This window comes from Aythya marila (assembly GCF_965140915.1).
Source record: "Aythya marila genome assembly, chromosome: 5".
Classification (NCBI taxonomy): domain Eukaryota; kingdom Metazoa; phylum Chordata; class Aves; order Anseriformes; family Anatidae; genus Aythya; species Aythya marila.
In genome coordinates, this window is record NC_139046.1 from 16,843,808 (window position 1) to 16,862,810 (window position 19,003).

Here is a 19,003-nt window from a genome sequence, read left to right on the forward strand (position 1 = left end):
GATCTTGGATTTTGGATTTCAATTGTTACATCTAACAGAAGAAATACTATCCTTAAATTACTGGTTATAGTCAAAAGAATAATGAATATTTTTGATCTTTATTTTTATGAAGCTTTAAAATACTGATGGCATATGTAGCTATGCATCTGTGAATACTAACTTGTAGTTGGAGAGTTAGTTGTCTTTCTAATTGCTGAGTCAGTGTTTGTGGCCTGACAGTACATGCCTACACTAGCACATATTCATGGAAGTTGGAAGTGGTCAGGAAGGAGGTGAGCTGGGGTCAGTAGTGGGTGTCTCTTGCCCAGCGACTTTCACTTTTGTATTCGTGAAATACATTTCAGAAAATAGAAATGGTGGGATTGAGAGAAGTAATGGGTATTAAAAAGTGGGTATGAGTTAGGTGATCAAAAATGAGGTTAAGAAACTGTTTTATTCTAGATACCTCTCTGGATTGATGTTTTTTTCTTAGTTTTAATACCACTTGTCTACATCCCAAGAGAGCTGTGTATATATATTGCACTAAACATGGCTCAGTAGTCAAATTTCAGAAGCTTTAATTGGAGAACTGGCTGCTAAGAATGTTTTCGTACTGCTGCTGCAGCTCCATTAGGGATTTAGATTCCTTTCAGCCAAGCATGTTACGTTCGTTGCCTTGCTAAATGATGTTTCCTAACATCTGTAGAGTGGCCACAGGCATTCAGCCTTACCTTTATCAACCATCTTACAGCTGCAGAACCATTCTGTGGCAGTGTTGTCTGTGCTAGAGTAGTACTGTGGGTCCACTGGCTCGAGGATATTGAGACCCACTCCAGGTAAGTTGTGGAAGCAGGAGGCCAGATGGATTACCACTTGGACTCATCCACAGCATAAATGTAAAACTGGGCAAGCATTCAAGACGGACAAGGAAGTGACCGGCAACTGAAGTTTTTCAAGATAAGTTGTCCACGTGCATGCCCTGCACCTGCTCTTCCTGTTTTCTATTTCTGGAATCCAGAAGAAATCAAGGGTCATAGTTCAGTCCGGACAGGACACAAGGCACATGGACGTGCTTCAGGTACACCAAAACCTCTGAAGGATTTGTAAAGCCTTAGTTCAACCACAGTCAGAATGTAAAGTCTGCTATCATACAAAGAAGACGTAACTTGCTAGGTTTTAGGAGGTGGCTGACTATCTGGCAACTTCGTATCTTGGTTTTCATATTGCTCTACTTGCAGTCATATTAATTGGAGCATATATGTGTGTTTTTTAAAAATATAAATTTTAATATGTGTTTTTTTAAGTATAAATTGAAATCAATAAAACTGTTCAGAGCTGGAATGAAGCCCCATGAACTGATGAGAAAAAGGCAATTTTTAAAAAAAGGATGGAGGACATGCAGTCTTCAGTATGCCAAGAGTATTTGTGAACGATGTAAAACCAATATAACCAGTGGGTAGTCTGAAAAGCATGCATGTCGAGTGATACTGGCAAAGGACTGAAATGCCTCCTGATGTACAGTGATTTCAGGGCAATGCCAGTAGTCTCACTGCTCTATACCCCCAGAGGTGTAAGGTACCAGACTGCCCCTGGATTTTTCTGAAGTGGTTCAATGCAAGCAACTCTGTGTGATTTGGGTTCAGACCTGGAAATTATTTGGCATTAGGGTGGAATTATGCTTGCAAACTCTGAATCTCTCTGTATACAGACTTGGGGTGATTTGGGCTGAATAACATTGATTTTGATACTCTGCTCGTAAGCAACTTTAAATGACTCGTGTAAAGGTACTGTGTCTGGGCTGTCCACATACAAGGGTTCAGAAGCATTCAGTGGTCGAGTTTATCTCTGCTGGTGGTGTTCTGGAAGTCTGCATACTGGAGTCCCAATGTTATGCTCATAAATTTTGAGTTGAGTTTAGTCCTTTCTCTTGTGGTTCAGATGTATATTTTATTGGCCGAAATCTTGGAAATTTGAGTTTAATCTACACTTACTAAGATTTATTTTAAACCTGCTGATGTTGAGTGGCCCTTTGACAGTGCTGTTGTTCAGGCGGGAGGCTGATGCTGTTCCCTTAGAGGGTTCACTGCAGCCTTCCACCTCCTGGGACAGAATTAGGGCATGTCCACTCTGTCACTGTACTGATGCTGAGTGGTTAAGGATCCCTGAAGGAAGCTACGAGCAGGGCTGTGCAGTTCTTTAGTCTCTCCATTCAGCAGGATCTGATCAATGTTGCGGCTGAGGACATGGAGGTAATTGGAAGCAGCTCCTGAGGAACCACCCCATGGAAGTCTGTGCACACAACAATGAACATCTGGGGGGGGAACTAAAAAACATTTCCAATCTGCTTCTAATCTACACATCTGAAAACTGTGTTATGTTAAATCACCTTATCTTGAAACAAGCTTGTTTCCTTCCTGTGGCTCCCTCCAGTCCCCAGAATTCTCCCCACACAAAAGGAGCTTCCTCTGCTGCTGCTGTCATCAGGGTTTTGCAGATTAGCCCAAAGAGCTGGAAGCTGCGGTTCTTATTAAAGAAATAACTGCTGGGTAAAACTAACAACAGAGCATAGCTCTGAATGTATCTGAGTATATTAGCGTGTATGTGTTTAGCCTCAAAATGGAAATAAATCTTCTACCCCTCTAAGGTGTAGACTGCCTGCACTCAGAGTCAAGGAAGAGGTAAATGAGCAGGAGAGCTAAGTGTGGCAGCTGACAGTAGAGCAATACAAGTGTCTGTCTTTCTTTAGAAGTTGCTATATGTACATGATCTTTTTATAAAGAACTTTTCAAGTTTTCTTAGTGTTTATATAGCCTGCTATAATCTTAATCTAAAGATACAGGCACTAGTTCACCTGTAGAGTGCACGTTCCTTTGGAACCACGCGTAGAGAAGTGTGTATTTTGTAAGACCAGCTGTGTTGTGGGATTTCTTTTTGTCATCCCTCAGGTCCATACAGATGTCTCCACTGCAAAGTGAGAATGACCACAGCCCTCACTGTCAGTGTACCTGACCATCTGACTTTTTGGTCGGTTTGGTGAATAAAATGGCCTTTCTCTATTGGGGCATTCAAAAATCAGACTTCCTTCCTGGGAGTGAGGTGCTTGACTCTAGTGACCTAAGCTAGACTCAAGCCTCTAGGATCTGAACTCCACTCCTTTAATATGTTCACCTTTCCTGATTAAACAGTGTTTAATTCATGTTAACTTTGTAGTAAGAAAGAGCTCCGTTTGCATGGCATCTTTCAATGCAAATTGTTCTGACAATGCTTCAGCAGAGGGAGATGTGACTTTGGCTACGCTGTACGTAATGTGGTATCTGAAGGAAATGGCTGGGATAGTGGTGGTTGTGTGGAGCTATGAGCAGTTCTTTGCAGCCTGTTGCCAATATAATGATGTTTGATTGCAACACCCCCAAAAAATGCATTCCTGCCTCATAACCTGGCAACACGTGGTGCCTCATGGCTTTACAGGGAACTCACTTCAGCCCCTTGGCCCTGAGTGCAACCTGGGACAAGTTCTACCCAAGTCACCGCCCAGGTAGCCTTTCTTTTGACACCTAATCACTGTATTGCTCTTCTGCTTTTTAAAACAGACTTAAGGAGGTCAAGATGGAGGGAGACCACTTGCATGGCAGAAGGGAGAAGCAAGGTACCGTTCCTGGGCTATCCAGCTGCGAGAGGTGAGTCATTTTGATGTCTGCAGCCACAGCTGCTTTTTCTGTCCAAGAATTGGATGGACCTTTTCCTGACATTGCTGTGAGAATTAAGAATAGCAGAGCTTCATGGTTGCATGCTAGACCTGAGGACAGCAGGCTAACAACAGAATCTGTCAAAAGATTCCAGGGACCTTTGTATCGCCAGGCAATTGTAGTAGGCCCTATGCCATGTGCTGATGGTTTTGTGATTGACTGCAAGATCTCTTGGTTCTTTTCATCACAACACATCACAACAATGGCAGAAATTCTACAAAAAAATTTTTTTTTGATCATATCATCCCTAATGAAATTAGGATGTCACAGGCATCAGTAGATTCTAACAAAACACATTCATCTTTCAATTTATATTCACAGCAAAGCAATGCTACTCAAACTCAGCCTCACTATAGATTACATCATGTTAGAGAAAAATAAATGAAATACATGCCTAAATATATGGCAGCTCTTCAAGGGATCCATTACTTCAGGAATGAGGGCTGTCTGCTTAGAACACTGCGAGTGTAGTGACAAATTTCCAAGAATTGTGGAAAACTAATTCCTTTTTTTATGAAAAAGATTGGCAAGCTACTAACAATGAATAAAAACTAGCCAAAGAAAGCCAGCTGGTTGCCACAGCGCCTTTGGAAACTTCTTGTAGAGCTCTGAAATCACAGCCACAGATGGTTGTGATGGCAGGAAGAAAATCCGGCTTTTGAAATCCAGAATAGATTGTGCATCTAGGCTTCCACTACTGCAGCAATAATTGTGGCTCTTTTAGGGTGCTGCTGATATCATGTGTCTGGCAGCTTGTAGTATCCTACAGTCCTTTGTAAAATGTTAGCAAAGAATGGGTAGATCAGATGTGGAACAGGTTGAAGTTGCCTTCTGTGTTTCACAGAATGGCTGAGGTTGCGTGGGCACCCTGGAGGTTTTCTGTTCCAACACCCCTGCTCAAGCAGGGCCTCCTAGAGCAGGTTTCAGCACGTTAAGTCAGTGCACATGATACATAAAACATTGATCACCTATTTGTAAATTTTTACATATTCTTGTAAAATGGCTATCTATAGCCTGTTCTTTAAGGTTATTATTGGAAAACCACATTTTCATGCCTTCTCTCACAATACCTCAAAATGGGAGGTTTTTATTTCCTTAGTTCCTGCAGTTCTTAAAATTCTTCACATGTCTGACTCTCACACAAAGTGAATTCAGGGTGCTGTCTGAGCCAGTAGCACAGCCACAAATTTCCTCATTGCTGATATTATTCCCTGTCCCAAGAAACAGCTCTCCTCTTGGTAGGTATCTGAGATGGTGCTCCCAGCCTACTGTCAGCTACCTCAGCACCTAGGCTTTGTTAGCTTCTCCTCCTTATTCCTTGCACATGAATTTACTTTTCTTCAGCTCTAGCCAGTCTAAGTACTTTGCAAAGCTGCTTATAAAATATTTGGTTGTGCTTACATGTTATTTTTACCTGGACAAAAATGACCTCAGTGTAGATATTGACAGTCTTTAATAATTTAAACTCCAAAACAGCAGGCTGAGGAATGAACAATTCCCTTAGGGCTCTGGATCTTCAAAATCACATTTATATTTATAAGGGCATTGGCTAGCAATGATTGAAAAGAATTGATGGTGATGATTTGAAAATATTTTCTAAAGTGAGTGGAAATATACTTTCAAGTCATCAGTATTAAATCTACCCTTTAACATCCTGAAACACCACTGTTCCACTTGACATATTTTAGTTCTTTCTTTACTTCCCCATTTCCCCTTAGAGTGGCCAGTAACAGTCCCTAGTTTGGTCCTATTGGTTCTTCTGCTTATCTTGTGATTCCCAGTTAATGCTGCTGGGGTAACTCCTCTTTCAGCTCCTGCAAAGAGAGAAATTGAGGAACATAAACAGCCATTACCTGCCTCAGTTATGTTCTGTGCTTTGATGAGAACCCAAGTTTTTGATAATGCCTCCAAGCCTTTAAGCAATTATTTTGGTCCTTGCCTCTTCAGTAATCACCGTCTCAACAGATCGGGCCCCATTATGACTTTAAAACCTACTAAACACCTTTCCCTCTCTGCTATTACTTCAAATTACGTCCTTGCTGATTCACCAGATGTGTAGCTTGCATGTTCCAGCACACAAGCCCACCACTGTGGCCCACCACTACCAGCCTTTGTGTCTCATGTCACTTCAGCTTCTAACTTCAGTGAATTTGTTCCATCCCCTTTCAGGTTCGTGAGCGCATTGGGGCTGCTGCTGTGGCATTCATTGCCTCCTTGAAGAAGTCATGTCAAGGAGGTTACGCCATCATTCCTGCATTTGCCTTGGGTGTGAGTACTCCTCTGTTGCTTTCTAGTTCTTCCAGAGAGAGAGACCACTGCTGTTCCTTCATCTCCTCCCTGTATCTTTTGCTCAGTTATCTTTATTATTTGCCTCATGCATTTAACTCTGTATTTTTCTAGGGACCCAGACATCTATGAGATACCCAAAGTCTCTCCTCTTGTATTTTGGATTCTGTGTTATGCTAATCCTGTCAGGAGACTGTGCAGCTGGCCTAAATTTCAGCACTGAATGACCATCGCACCCTGTACCAAAGGTTAATGCTAGGTTTTCTGGGAGTTTCTCTCTGAATGTTTTCTTTCAGACCCCAGCCACAGAGCCTCAGTAAATCACCACCACCCCCCTGCATTCAGATTGATCTAAGGCACGTTAGCAAATATTGCTGGGGTTTTGTTTATGTTTGGGTAATACAGTTTTGTTTCTTTTTAATTTTCATTCAGATTTTTCTAAGACAGCTTTTTTACTAGCTGTCACCAAATAAAATGAACAAAATGGAAAAGCATATTTCAGAATCAGATATTGCAAGGGCCAAAGCTATCTCCTGGCCACCTTCCTTTTTCCCTGGCACTCGTTGTTTGCAGCTCCAGAGCCTATTTAAAGTAAACCTGCCCCACAGCTGAGAAGCTGGTTGACGAACAGTAGAGTCATATTTACAAGAAAGCTGCTTAACGACAGTCCCGAGCAAAGGAAGAGAATGAAGCCCTTTCCTGATTACCATGAGTTTAACTCCCGTATTGTAACCCTGTAAATTCTGTTATTCCCATCCCTCGGCAACTCGGGCTTCGGAGGGCGGTGAATGGCGGAGCTTTGTTGGTGGCTGTAGTGGTTGCCAGGGGACTGCCTGCGGACGCTGAATCACGCCATTTACAGTCAGCCTCGAGGAACATTTGGAAATGCTCGAGCTTCGAAATTTCCCTCTGTGGTCTGTGCTGCTGAGAGTCGAGTGCTTTGTGGCTGTGAAGAGCGCTTTAGAAACACACACCGTGATAACAGGGGTGTTAAAAATTCTGGTGCCTCTAGCTGCTTGTACACTGATGGTGCTTTAAAATGTTGTGCTGATGCTTCTTGCTCCTCCGATGCTTGTGTTTTGAGTTAGGAGCTGTCAGTGCGCAAGTGGTGTGAAAACAAGTTGTTGCAAGTCACATTACATGCTACAAATGTGTATTTTCCACACTTGTTTGCTGTAAGAGGCATGGTTCTGAAATACAATTGTATTTGTGTATTTGAATCTGAGCTTTCCTGGATATATTAATTGGAATGTAATTTTTTTTGCCTGCTGTGTGAAGGCAGCAGCTTCAGGTGCCCCAGAAATGAGAACTCGGCCTGCAGTGGGAGCTTTCACAAGTGGTCTTTGATGAAAGCCAAGTAGCTAAAAGAGCTGACACCAGAAACCAGGTCACAGTTTGGAGAAAGCACCGCAGGCCGGGCTGGGGCTGACAGGGAGGGGACACAATTCCTGAGGGGAGAAAAAAAGCATTTGGCTTGGGGGCCAAGAGCGAGGGAGTCTCCTGGGCCTGGGCCTCCCGGCGCTCCAGGGCAGGCTCCGGGGCTCGGGCCCCACAGCCGGGCTGGCCCTGCCTCAGGCCGCGGGCCCCGCTCCGCGCAGCGCCCGGCCCCGGCCTCGGCCCCGGCCCCGGCCTGCAGCACCCGCGGCGGCCGGCGGGGGGGGCCGGTGCTCTGCCCAGGGAACGGGCCCGGGCCCGGGCCGGGGAACGCCACGGAGCGGGGCCGGGGCTGGTCCCGGGGCCGTGCCCCCGGGCCGAGCAGGCAACGTGCGGCTCCCGGCCGAGTCCTGCGCCGGGTGAGAAACCGGGGCTGTTGTAACTGTGCTCCACGGCGCAGGACAACCCCTCCCTTAATTGTCTCACGGTTTGTGACCCCCATCTGACAAAGCAACTGTTCCTTGATTTTTAGGAGTTTCTGGAGGCTCCTACAAACGGGTCTGATTCAGGCTGTGAAAAGGAGGAAAATGTTCTAGCATTTGTATTCTGGCTTCTCTGAAGGGGTTGTGTATTTTTCAAATACTATTAAGTCTTTTTTCTTTTGACTATTCATTAACACAATCATCCTCCGCTTTAAGCGCCGCAACAGCTTTAAATTTTATTTAATGAAATATATTCACAAGACGGGAGATCACAAGGCTTGGAGAAGTTAAATTATAGCAGTCTGTCTCTCTGAAGTGTTGAGAAATAATTAATCATTCCCCTTCTCGACATACCTAAGCAGTTGTTACGCTTAAAAGCATGCTGCTTGTCCTTCTAGCTACAGCAGTGTCCCTGCAGCCCCCTTCTTTTTGCGGGCGGAAAAGCTGAGACAACATGATTCCCACAACACAAGGTAAGCGTGATTTAACTGCTTGTACCCCCGGTACATCCTCTCAAGGACCGTGGAGAGAAGTGGTTGCACCAGGTTGTAAGGGGCGGCTCACAGATGTCAGGTCTCTGGTATCGTGTTGGTCCACAAGGTTAAGGATCAAAACATGCCTTTATTATCATTAGCATGCTTAAATAGCACATTCACGAGCTAACTGAGGGCTGTTCCTGTATAATAAATGGGATCCATCCAAATGCAGACCTGGAGGTTTGGGCTGCCCCTGGTGTCTTTAATAAAGGCAGGGAGGTTTTCCTCCATGTATGCTTCCCCCTGTGGGGCTGGGCTAATGAAGCAGGCAGTGAGCAGGGGTAGTGCAGGCAGGAAGGTGCCATCTTCCCTCTGGCTGACCTCGCCTCAAAATGGCTGATGGGGGGTGACCAACTCGGGGCAACCCCTGCTCTCCAGCGTGGGGGAAGTTTCCCTTTCTCAGATGCCCACATGAGGTCTCACCACCCTCCCACTAATATATCTGTGATTTATTGCCATGTTTCCTGATTAACACTGACTCTACCTACACAGCTGCCTAAAATAAAGATTCTGGTGAAGCAACTCATTAAAACTGATCTTATGTGGGACAAGCAGGCTGATGCAATGAACAACATTGTCTGTCACTCCGTAATGGATTGCTTACAAACTGCTCAGTTCCTACAGGCAAAACAACATCTGTCCCTCCTGACAGAACGGAGCTGCACACACGTGTGCCCACATCCCTTCTCGAAAACAGGGGTGGGAGATCCAGTGGTCAGTAAGAAAAAGAACTGCAGATATGATTTGCCTGATTTGGTAAGATCCAAAATGCGTTTTGTGAGCTTGCTGTGATTAAACAAGGCATAGCCAAAATGCACTTTGGAGGGATTGATGCACAGAGAAAGACTTGTGTGTGACAAATAGAACATGCTTGTTCTGGGGATAAATAAAAGGGTGTAGTCATCCAGATACAACTAAGAAACAGAAAAACTCCATTAGAATTACAGGAGAACCTCAGATTATCTGGAATTATTATTTTTTAACAAAAATAAGTAAGTTCTGCTCCTCCCCGCTCCCCCCCCCTCCAGGGAAATAATTTGCCTGCTGAGCGATTGCTGCGGGTGCTGGGCAGCAGCGGGCCCAGGGGCTGCTAGCCACGGGCTGCAGCCACTAGCCAGGAGCCAGTAGCCACGGGCTGCCAGGCGCGGCCCCGCCGTGCTCAGCCCCGCCGAGCAGCGCTGTCCCCTTGGCAGCGCTATCCCTAACAAACCACCTGATGCTGTGTGAGAACAGCCGAGTGCTGCTTGCCCCTCGCTTCGTTTTACAGGCAGCGGGCGTGGGCTCGCGCACACCCCCCATTTTTTCCGAGATTTCCCCTTTTTGCCCGCTGGCGCTGAGCGGGCACTCAGCCGCCCCCGCACCCCCCAAGCGGCCACCTCAGGGCCGGCCGGGGGCACCCTCCGCCTCGCCTCCTCCCGCCCCCTCCCTCCCTCCATTGGCCCGCGCCGGCCGCTCGGCGGCTCCCATTGGCGGCGGGCGCCGCCCGTCACGGCGGCGGGGCTGTACTGGCCGGGGCGAGGCCGCGCCCCGCCGCAGGTAGCAGCGGGGCCGGGACGGGGCCGCGCCGCGCGGGCTCCGGGAGCGGCCCCGCAGGAGCCTCCGCGCCCACCCCCCGCGGGCGGCCGCTGCCTCCCCCCCTCAGCCCCCCGCCGCCATTTCCCGTCCCCGCTCCCCTTCGCCGCGCTCCGCCGGGCCGGGGGGCGATGAGGCGCGGCTCGCCGCCGCTGTAGGCGGGCGCTGCCCGGCGGCGGGGCCATGGGCTCGGCGCCTTTGTCTGCCGAGTGAGCCGGCCCCGCTGCCGCGCCCTCCCGGCGACATGGACGTGACCGTGTCCGAGCTCCTGGAGCTCTTCCTGCAGAGCCCGCTGGTCACCTGGGTGAGTCCGGGGGGCAGGCGGCCGCCGGGCGGCTCCCGAGGCACCTGCCTCGGCCGCGGCGCCGCTTTGCCCTCCTTCATCCTTCCCTCCCCGGCAGGTGAAAACCTTCGGCGCCCTGGCGAGCGGCAGCGAGGACAAGCTGGGCATGTACATGGAGCTGGCGGACGGCGTGCTGCTCAACAGGATCATGCTGCAGATGTGAGCGGGGCGCCGGGGGCGGGGGGGGCTGCCTGCCTTTCGGAGGGGAACAAAAAGAAAGGGGCGAAACGCAGCCCTCCGTCCCCACCGGGTTTGCTTTTGCTGCTTCAGCTCCCCCTGGTTTTGCAGGGTTTTAGGCGGCTGCCCGGTGCTGAGCGTGCTCGTGCCCCTCGGGGGAGGCTGTGCTGCAGGGTAAATAAGGAAACGAAAGCGCCTCATCGGGTGAAGCTTTACTGGGGAGGTTGCAGCTGAAACGTGTCTATGTGGTCTTGTGAGATTTGGCATTAAAAACAGGTTGGCAAAGGGAAAACTTCACTTTGGTAGCTGCTGTATCTCTCAGGCAGCGCTGTAGAGATATGTCTCGAGGAAACTTACAAGTAGGTTAAAAGCCCGAACTGAAAATAACTCTTTTCTGTTAACACTGAAGTAAATTGTCGCTAAAGCACCCATTTTTAACCACATCCTTTCCTGCCGCTGCTCTGCTGCGCGCAGATCCTGTCTGTTTCTGTTTCATCTCTGTAATTGCTTCTAAATACTCTGAAATGCATCTGATAAAGAGCTGGCAGGGAAAGGTATTTGACTTGCAGGGGAGGAAGCTTCCAGCTTCACCCAGTTCTGGCACTGCCCTCTTCACAGAATGAAATCGAGTAAGGCTCACCCAGTGACTTGTGATGTTAGGCCAACTTCAAGCACGTAAATGAAGAGCGTGTATTAGGTATTAGGGTCTTTAAATGTATTTTTTTTTTTTAAGTAACAAAAAAGTATGAGAATCTATGCCCCACCTGCTCAAGTTGGCAAGTTCTGTTATATTCTGGTACCTGGCTGCTCCAGCTCTAAAGACAATCGAGCTTTCTTCTTGTTTCGTTATTACTAACGGTGGAAATTCTGTACTGGAACTTGGACAGGGAAGCTTTGAAGGTGCAGATTCATGATTCAGAAAAGGACCCAGATCAGTCACCCCACTTGGGGTTGATGCAGTAGTGGTGTAAAATAAAGTGCTAGTTGTAAAAAGAAGATGCAAATTCTAGCATTTCTGAGGAATAATTATGCTTCCAAAAGAGAACTTTCTGCAAATTGGAGCCTTGAGCATGAGCTCAAAACGCAGATTTGTACCTTTTCCAAAGTGTGGGAAACAGAACTTTGCACCAAACGCAGTGGTCATATATCAGAGCAAACCAACCAAAACGTCAAGGACCCACAGTGATTGTGAGTCTGCTGCAGATTTAACTAGACTGTCGCTGTTCTCTAATGTGTGAAAGAATTAATTATTTCAAAACAAGGAAAATGAACTTAGTCACTCCCAATGTTGGTTACTAAATGGGCAGAAGATTTGTGATATTTAATAACTGTAAGATTCTGAAGCGAGTGATAGATTTGAGAAGTGCTTTATCGGTTGACATATACAATAAACAAACTTAAGTATTCTGTAATTGGCCAGTTGTAATATCTAAGGTGACATAAAGTTGTTCGGGTCTGTGGAGCAACTTAATGGTGCTGTGGGGACAGGGAGTGAGCAATAAAAGCTTCTTGAAATGAGGAATTTAAGTGTATCGACTAACAGTGCAGGGACGCTAGTTGGAGTTTTCTCAGTTATCATGTTGGTGAGAAATGCCCTGGCATGTTTACTTGCCTTAGGGAGTCAGGAAAGTAAGTTTGTTTCTTCCAGAAGATAGATCTCTGCCAGCAGTGCCACAGTGTTCTTGAGGGAAGCACAGGCAGGACTGAGTAGGAAACTGACCCATTATTCACAATTGAAGCTTTTTTTCCCCTTTTTAGGCAGCTTTGGCAGTGTTTCTAATGATGGCGGGGGAGCTTGAAATTAAGACATTTCTACTGAGAGCCTGAAGCTGTTTAACTAAGGAAAGATCCTGGCTGTATTTATGTATTCTGACTGAGCAGGGTGCTGTCTGTGACCTTCATTTGTTCTGACCTAACCTTTAGAACTTGCAATGCAATTACTCCTTACCTGTAGATTGGGAAGGCTTTTCAAGGAGTGTTTCTGCCCTGCAAAGCTTTCAGAATAAAAAAAAATAAATGTGTTTTTAAAATGCTTGCTCACCAGTTTGGCAAGCCTTGGTCCCTGAGGATGACTCTTAGTGCTTGGCTTGAGATTTGATCCTGGTGAAATTGTATTAATGAGGGCCTTTAAGAAATATGATAGAATTTGGTATGCCATGATACCCTTCATTGCCTGAAAGCACGTGTGCCTGCATACATGTGCGTGCATGCAGAGAGTCAAATAGCTGCCCTCATGTTGTGGGTAGCTGTATTTCTTGCCTGTGTGTTGTTTCAGTTTTAGTTATTCAGGTTACTCTGTTTGCCTACTTACTGCAGCACAAATAACACGGGCATATGACCCTACATCTAGACACCGGGTGTGATGCAGTGCTTTGCTGCAGACCAACAGGTTTCTTCTGATGAAGGTTTCAGAAGCCAAATTCTTTTGAATTTCCTTATTAAAACTAAAATGCTTGTTGTCCTCCAGCTAAGCAGAGTTGAAGTTTCACACGTGGCTAGAAAGTCTGGTGGCTCTGTGAAGAAATCCAGATATACCTGTTGAGAATGAGTTCACTCAAAAGCAGGGCTGTTTGAGGTGCAGGGAGGGCTGTACTAGTTCAGTCACTCTCCAGTTCCTGTTGTAATAGGTTGGATTTCTCCCAAGTCTGTCAACTTGGAATGGGTGGAGAAGATCCCAATGCTGTGATGTTGTGGCGTTGATGTTTTTTAGATAGTGGGTTCATATCAGCAAGGCGACCATGTCACTGGGGGGGTGGTAGGTGACGCTTGTCCCTCTTCCTGCCTGTTGGGTCCCTGCTGTGTGGAAGGAGTGAAAGCAGGGCTGTGTCTTCACCCTGTTCTCCTTAGAGATGAAGCAGGCTCTGGCCATGGCCTGGTCAGTAGACAGCCAGCTGCTGGGCTCTGCTGCATGGCTTTTTTAGATGACCCCTAATGGCATGAGACCCTTCTAAAAAGGTAGTTAGAGATTGCCTTGCTTTGAATTGTGGTGTTTATACAGGTAAATCCAGTAGGAAGAGGCATGCAGCAGCCTTTGGATTCCCGCTTGTATCTTAAAGACTTAACTTTTTCAAGTCATTTTGCTGTAAATGGGTGGTTTCCTCTTCCTGTGTTCAGTCCACATGTCTACCCCAACGTGTTCGTGCATGGAGGCCGCGTTGACTTTGCACATTTACAGTGGCAGGTTAACGCTCTGTGTGCGGAAATGCTTACGTGAATGTTCATAGCGGATCTGCTGTGTTTCTGGCAGATCTGTGTGTGTCAGGTAAATGAGCTTCTCTGTGGGCAAATTTTAAAGAACTATCTTAGGTAGTTGTGTATCACTTCCTGGTATGAAAGGAGCACGTGGTGACACTGAATAAACTGCCTTCAGCGTTACGGTTGCAGCTGTGGCATAATACCCCTGAGTGTAAGCAAATATTTACCCTGTTTAACTTCTTATTAGAAGCTCTATTTGGGAAATTATGTGAGGGGTTTATATGTGCAGGCACCTCAGCGCTCTAATATTGACTTGTTCTAATCCCTCTGACTGACTGTAGGTTCTGCGTTCCTGTTAAAACGTTCAGGAAGCAGAAGTGTGTGTCAGGAATACATCTGATTAAACCATTTGTATTAAAACCACATAAAAGTTCACAATAATGGATTTCTTGATTTCATTTGCAGCTGCCTCGGTGTGAGGTAGTCACTCTGCCTTCTTTAATTTAGACCTCGTGACAGGAACAGCCAAGGGGCTGGTGCCTGCTTCTTGTGGTTTGCAGCAAGCAGCATGAGGAATGGGCAGCTAAAGATACACATCCGTTCAACTTAAAATCACGTTTGAGCTTTCTTCCATTTCTCAGGCAATTTAGAATCCCCTCCAGCCTTCAGTGTCCTCGTTCCTCCTTGAGTTAGAGGAGGAAAGAGAATTATACGAGAATTGGGCTAATGCAGGCCTGGTGCATTTGGGGTCAGCGAGCTCCCTGCGGAAGGAGGTGCAGGTGCTGGCTGGGGACACAGATGCGGGACACACCTGGCATTCTGATCTGTGCTGACATTTGATGACCCTTCAGCCTTTGAGGGCTTCCCCATTAATTACCTCAATTATTTGTCAGAAACTGCTCAAATAGGACTGTCATTTTGAATGCTAGAAACAAAATACATGTTTTTTTCCCTGATTTGTTGCTTTTAGTTGATTAATTAGTGGCTTAAGGGGGTGAGCATTCAGGCACTGGTGCTGACAGCCCTACATCCTCTGAGCTCACGGTTCAGCTCCCACCTCCCTGCCCTTCCTTTCCTCTTTTTCAGGCTTTTTATAGGGGTGAAGGCATACAGATCAGAGGACTTATTTGAAATGCTTGTGTATACAGTGAGGCCTGAGACCTTCCTTCTGGTGGTTTGGCTTGTTTTTTTTACTTGTTTGGTGAGAGCCGCCCATGGTCACGCCTGTCACACTGCCTCCGTCCTATTTAGTGAAAGTCTTTGATCGTGAGGAGTAGGTGGTTTTTAAAAAAACATCAGGGCTGCAATTTTTATTTTTACATAAGGGAAAGATGAAACATCAGAACTGGAAAAAAGAAAATCTCATTGAGGTTGGTTTCACTGATTTCCTTCAGATACATTCAGACACTGATTCTTTTGGTTTATCTGGTTACTGCTGCCAAATATCCCTCTTCAGTTTTCAGTGTGACTGCTGGGAAGAGTTTCTGCCAATAAAGCTCATTTATGAAGGAGCGTCACTAACTGAACAAGGCTATAATATGTGCAGTGCGGTACCAGCAGCGCTGTGTATTCAAAGATAGAAATTTATTTAAGCACAGAATTTGCCTCTTGTTGTGTGATTTTAGCCAGGCACTTTTACCCATTTTGGACTTTGTTTCATCTTCCCACCTTCCCCTGCAGGTTGTGCAGTCTGTGGTGTTTTGAGTACGTTGCTGTCTCTGGCTTCTTAGCTCCTCTGTCTCGTGCACTGAAGTCATCTTTGCTTCTCTTGAGGTTGTGGCTGTGGGATGCTTTTGGCACCTCATTCCTTCCTAGGCTTTCTCTCACCATAAGCAGGACACCTCAGACCTGCTGTGTCAGCGTGTTGCCCCTTCTGATCCAGGGTTTAAAATAATAATTTGAAGAAAAGGATGATTAAGAAGCAGTGGGATGTTGATTGATGAGAAGGAACTGTTGGTTTTCCCTGTGGAGACAATAAGCCATGTGGTGGTTTGAAGTATGCAGTGCTGGCCTTCCATAGCTTGTGCAAAAGGGTCCTTTCTGAAGGCATCTGCAGTATGAATTTAGCTATACAGCATATTCAGCAATCCCAGGAGTCATTTTGACTTCTGTGTCTGTGAGGAGAAGGCGGGATGCCACCCGGGCTGCGCTTGGCTCCAGGTTAAGAGAACTCTGAGGTCAGGGCATTAAAAGCTCTTAGAGCAACTGATTACCTTTAATGAAGATGATAGGATTTGCCTCAGAATTGCTTCTGGGGGCCCTTGCTTGTGTTAGTGAAGGGATGACCAACTTCAGTGCCAAAAGACAAGCAGGTCTTGTGTTGAAAGCAGGATTTTTCTGTCTTAGCTGCTTGTGAAAGCCAAGTCTGTAACTGCTGAAGAAATAGCCTCTCCTTTGCTGTGTCTGGTGGGTGTGTTTTGTGGCTTTTGCCATGTTTTGTGAGTGTTTGGGGAGCGTTGTTTTTAAACAAGCTTTTTCTGGCTCATCTTCCAGTCCTGCTGGTGCACTTTGGGGCTGGAGTTGTGGCTGGGGTGGCCCAGCAGGAGCTGCTGGGTGCACCGTCTGGCTTTGCATGGCATCTGAGGGGCAGGGGAAAGGCAAGGGGGGCTTGGAGGCTGAAGCAGCATTTTAGAAGAAATGAATTTCAGGGCTGGGGAAACTTAGGGGGAAGAGAAAGCAAACCTTAAGTGGTTGAGTCACCGGAACTACTGTACAGAGGGGACTCAGAGTTAACCGCTTAGTACTATCTCCAATATGTGTACGAAGGGTATTGTTGTGAAATTGTAGGATTTCATTGTTTAACAAAGTGCTTTTTAGCAGATAATGTGTGAAAACAGCAGCATTTTCTTTCCCCATTGTTCAGTACGGCAGCTGCTGCCAAATAGTTGAGGCTTTCTCTTCCTGGCTGTAGACCTGGCTCTGCTGTCTGCCTGTGGAACAGGGGAATTTCAGCTTGCCCTTCTCCTTGGCCAGCTTCTCTCTACTGAAAGTTTCTTCCCTTTTAGCTTCCTGGTTTGTTGTCATGACCTTGCCTAGAAAGGCTAAGCTTCCAGCTTCCTTCAGGATCGAATTCTGTCAACATCTGCTCAGAGAGCGCTTGGAGACACCATAATCTCCAAGCCATTTACACGTCCCTTGCTGTGTTGCTGAAGACCAGTATTGCCAAGCAATGTCTGTGTATGGCTTCCACACCTCTATCTGAGCATCAGTGAAATGGAATTGTTCACACTTCTGGTCTGTGAAAACCAGAAACTGTTTGGAAATCCTTAATACAGATTTTACTCTAAAAGCTTGCTAGGCTTGCCTCTGTTCTCTTTTTTCATACTTGGTTACAGTACCAATCAGCACCGCAAATCCTTTCCTGGTGTAAGGGCTGTGGAGAGCCCTGCCAGCTTACATCAGTAAACTGTTTGAACCCTGGTACATCAGCTCTGTCTCTGATTTTATCTGCTGCCAAGACAGTCTTCTTTCTGTCTCTGGAATCTCCCTCTCTATATTTATACATAAAGCACTGCTTTCACTAGAGGAGTGCTTTGGGATGATTGTGCATTTGAAAAGAAATGTAAAAGCTCTCTGACATACTCATGTAAACTTCGAAAGATATTTTTTTAAAATAAATACTGGATCAGTTCCTCTCTTATTTCCTTGTCAGTGCTAGAGTTCAATATTTGGCCCTGGAAGAGCTGTGAATGGCTTAATTAACAGCCAAAGCAGGGCTCTGGGAGGCAGGTGTTTGGATTGCCTAGGAGTTTGCTGATAAGAGCCTTTATTATGGGTAAATGCTTGGCTTTGATCTGTGGTATTGGCAGATAAAGATTTTCAGGTTTTCTTGCCAACGTGTTAGGGTGCGCACAGAGGATCTGACGTACATATATTAATCATTTGCAGCCTTTTGCCTTTTTTAATGTCAGAAGTAAAATTGCCTTGGGTACAATTTTGACTGACTTACACTAAAATCTGACAAAAGCTTTAGATCTTTCCCTTATCTTCACACGACTTTTTTTTCCCTTGTCCTAGAATCATATGCCTTTTTGAGTCAATATTTATTTGAAATATAAAAACTTTGAAGCCTAGAAAAAGAAGACTTGAAGACTAGAATTAGAGCTGTTATTTATGGCACGTGATATATGAGAGAGAATCTAACATGATGATTTGGATGTAGTAAAAGTGCAGTGCTCCTTTTTCCCTCCAGTTCCTTAGTGTGTATAATATACCTGCGTTTTACAGTTTGCAGGGTGATCATTGATCAGGGGTTAACACCCTCCTCTAGTCCTAAAACCCTAAAGCCAAGGTTTAGTTGTCTTCTCTAGGCTTCCCTTTCTTTAGATAAGATAAAACCATTATTAACGAAGACTGTTTCAGTTTAGTGTGCACACACTAAATATGCTCTATGCTTCAAGGAAATGTAGGGAAGGAAGGAAGCTGCCCTGAATTGCTGTGTGGGTTAACTTAAAGTAGGTGGCATGCAGGAAGACTTCCCAGTTACACATAGGTCCAAAGGTAATGAGCTTTCTGTGTCATGAATTAATATATACGTGTCACGCATACTTATGTCAGTTCACTTAATGAACAAGTATTTTAAGGGTCTTCCTAATAGTGCATTAAGGAGATGTTAGGTTTTAGAACCAAGAAAATGAATAATAATTGATTTTATTTTTCTTCTGCTCGTAGAGATCCTCGGCCAACCAACCAACGTGTTAACAAGCACGTGAATAATGACATCTATCTTCGGGTTCAAAACCTGACCATTTTAGTCAGAAACATTAAGACTTACTATCAGGTAAGATTCCTGCTCTTTGCTCCTTGGTCTGTGGTGATTGTTTTATTGTTTCAGTTAATGCAGGAGCTCGTGGCTTGAAAAGAAACTTTTCACGGGAAACAAGAGGAAGTTATGCTAGTGTAAAAGTATTTTCAGCCATGCTTTCCTTATCAAATAACACTGTGCCTACCTTCTGTATCCCCCATGGCTAGAGGCTGTGCTTCTGCCCACACTCTTATCTCTTATTTTTTTCACTTTTTTGTCAAAAGAAGGTGTGCTTGGAGGCTGTGATACCTCTTGGTGATACATGTAGTAGATAGACTCTTGTGAAGGTGGGAGAGCTTTACTGAAATTGGTAGTGCTTTTGGGTATAAAATGTGTATAAAACAAGTAAATTTCTCTTAACAGGGTTGCCACCAAAATTCATTATGTGGGATTATCTTCAATGCTAGATTTATATACAAACACAAATTTATATATTAGGAAAAATGAATTTGATCTTATTTTCAAGACAGACTTCATGCACTGTAATTTGTTTTTGTTTTTTCCTTTTC

At 45.6% G+C, this 19,003-nt stretch overlaps 1 protein-coding gene across 2 annotated transcripts in view; it reads left to right on the top strand.

Annotated features, from left to right (window-relative positions):
• The first annotated feature begins 9,957 nt into the window (after positions 1-9,957).
• The window catches only part of CCDC88C (coiled-coil domain containing 88C), a 91,557-nt gene continuing 82,511 nt past the window's right edge, over positions 9,958-19,003 (top strand). For both annotated transcript variants that reach the window (XM_082761798.1, XM_082761799.1), the window contains exons 1-3: positions 9,958-10,279; positions 10,377-10,477; positions 18,362-18,470. In XM_082761798.1, coding sequence (XP_082617924.1) covers positions 10,220-10,279; positions 10,377-10,477; positions 18,362-18,470 — 270 coding nt within the window. In that variant the 5' untranslated portion in view covers positions 9,958-10,219. The remainder of the gene's footprint in view (positions 10,280-10,376; positions 10,478-18,361; positions 18,471-19,003) is intronic.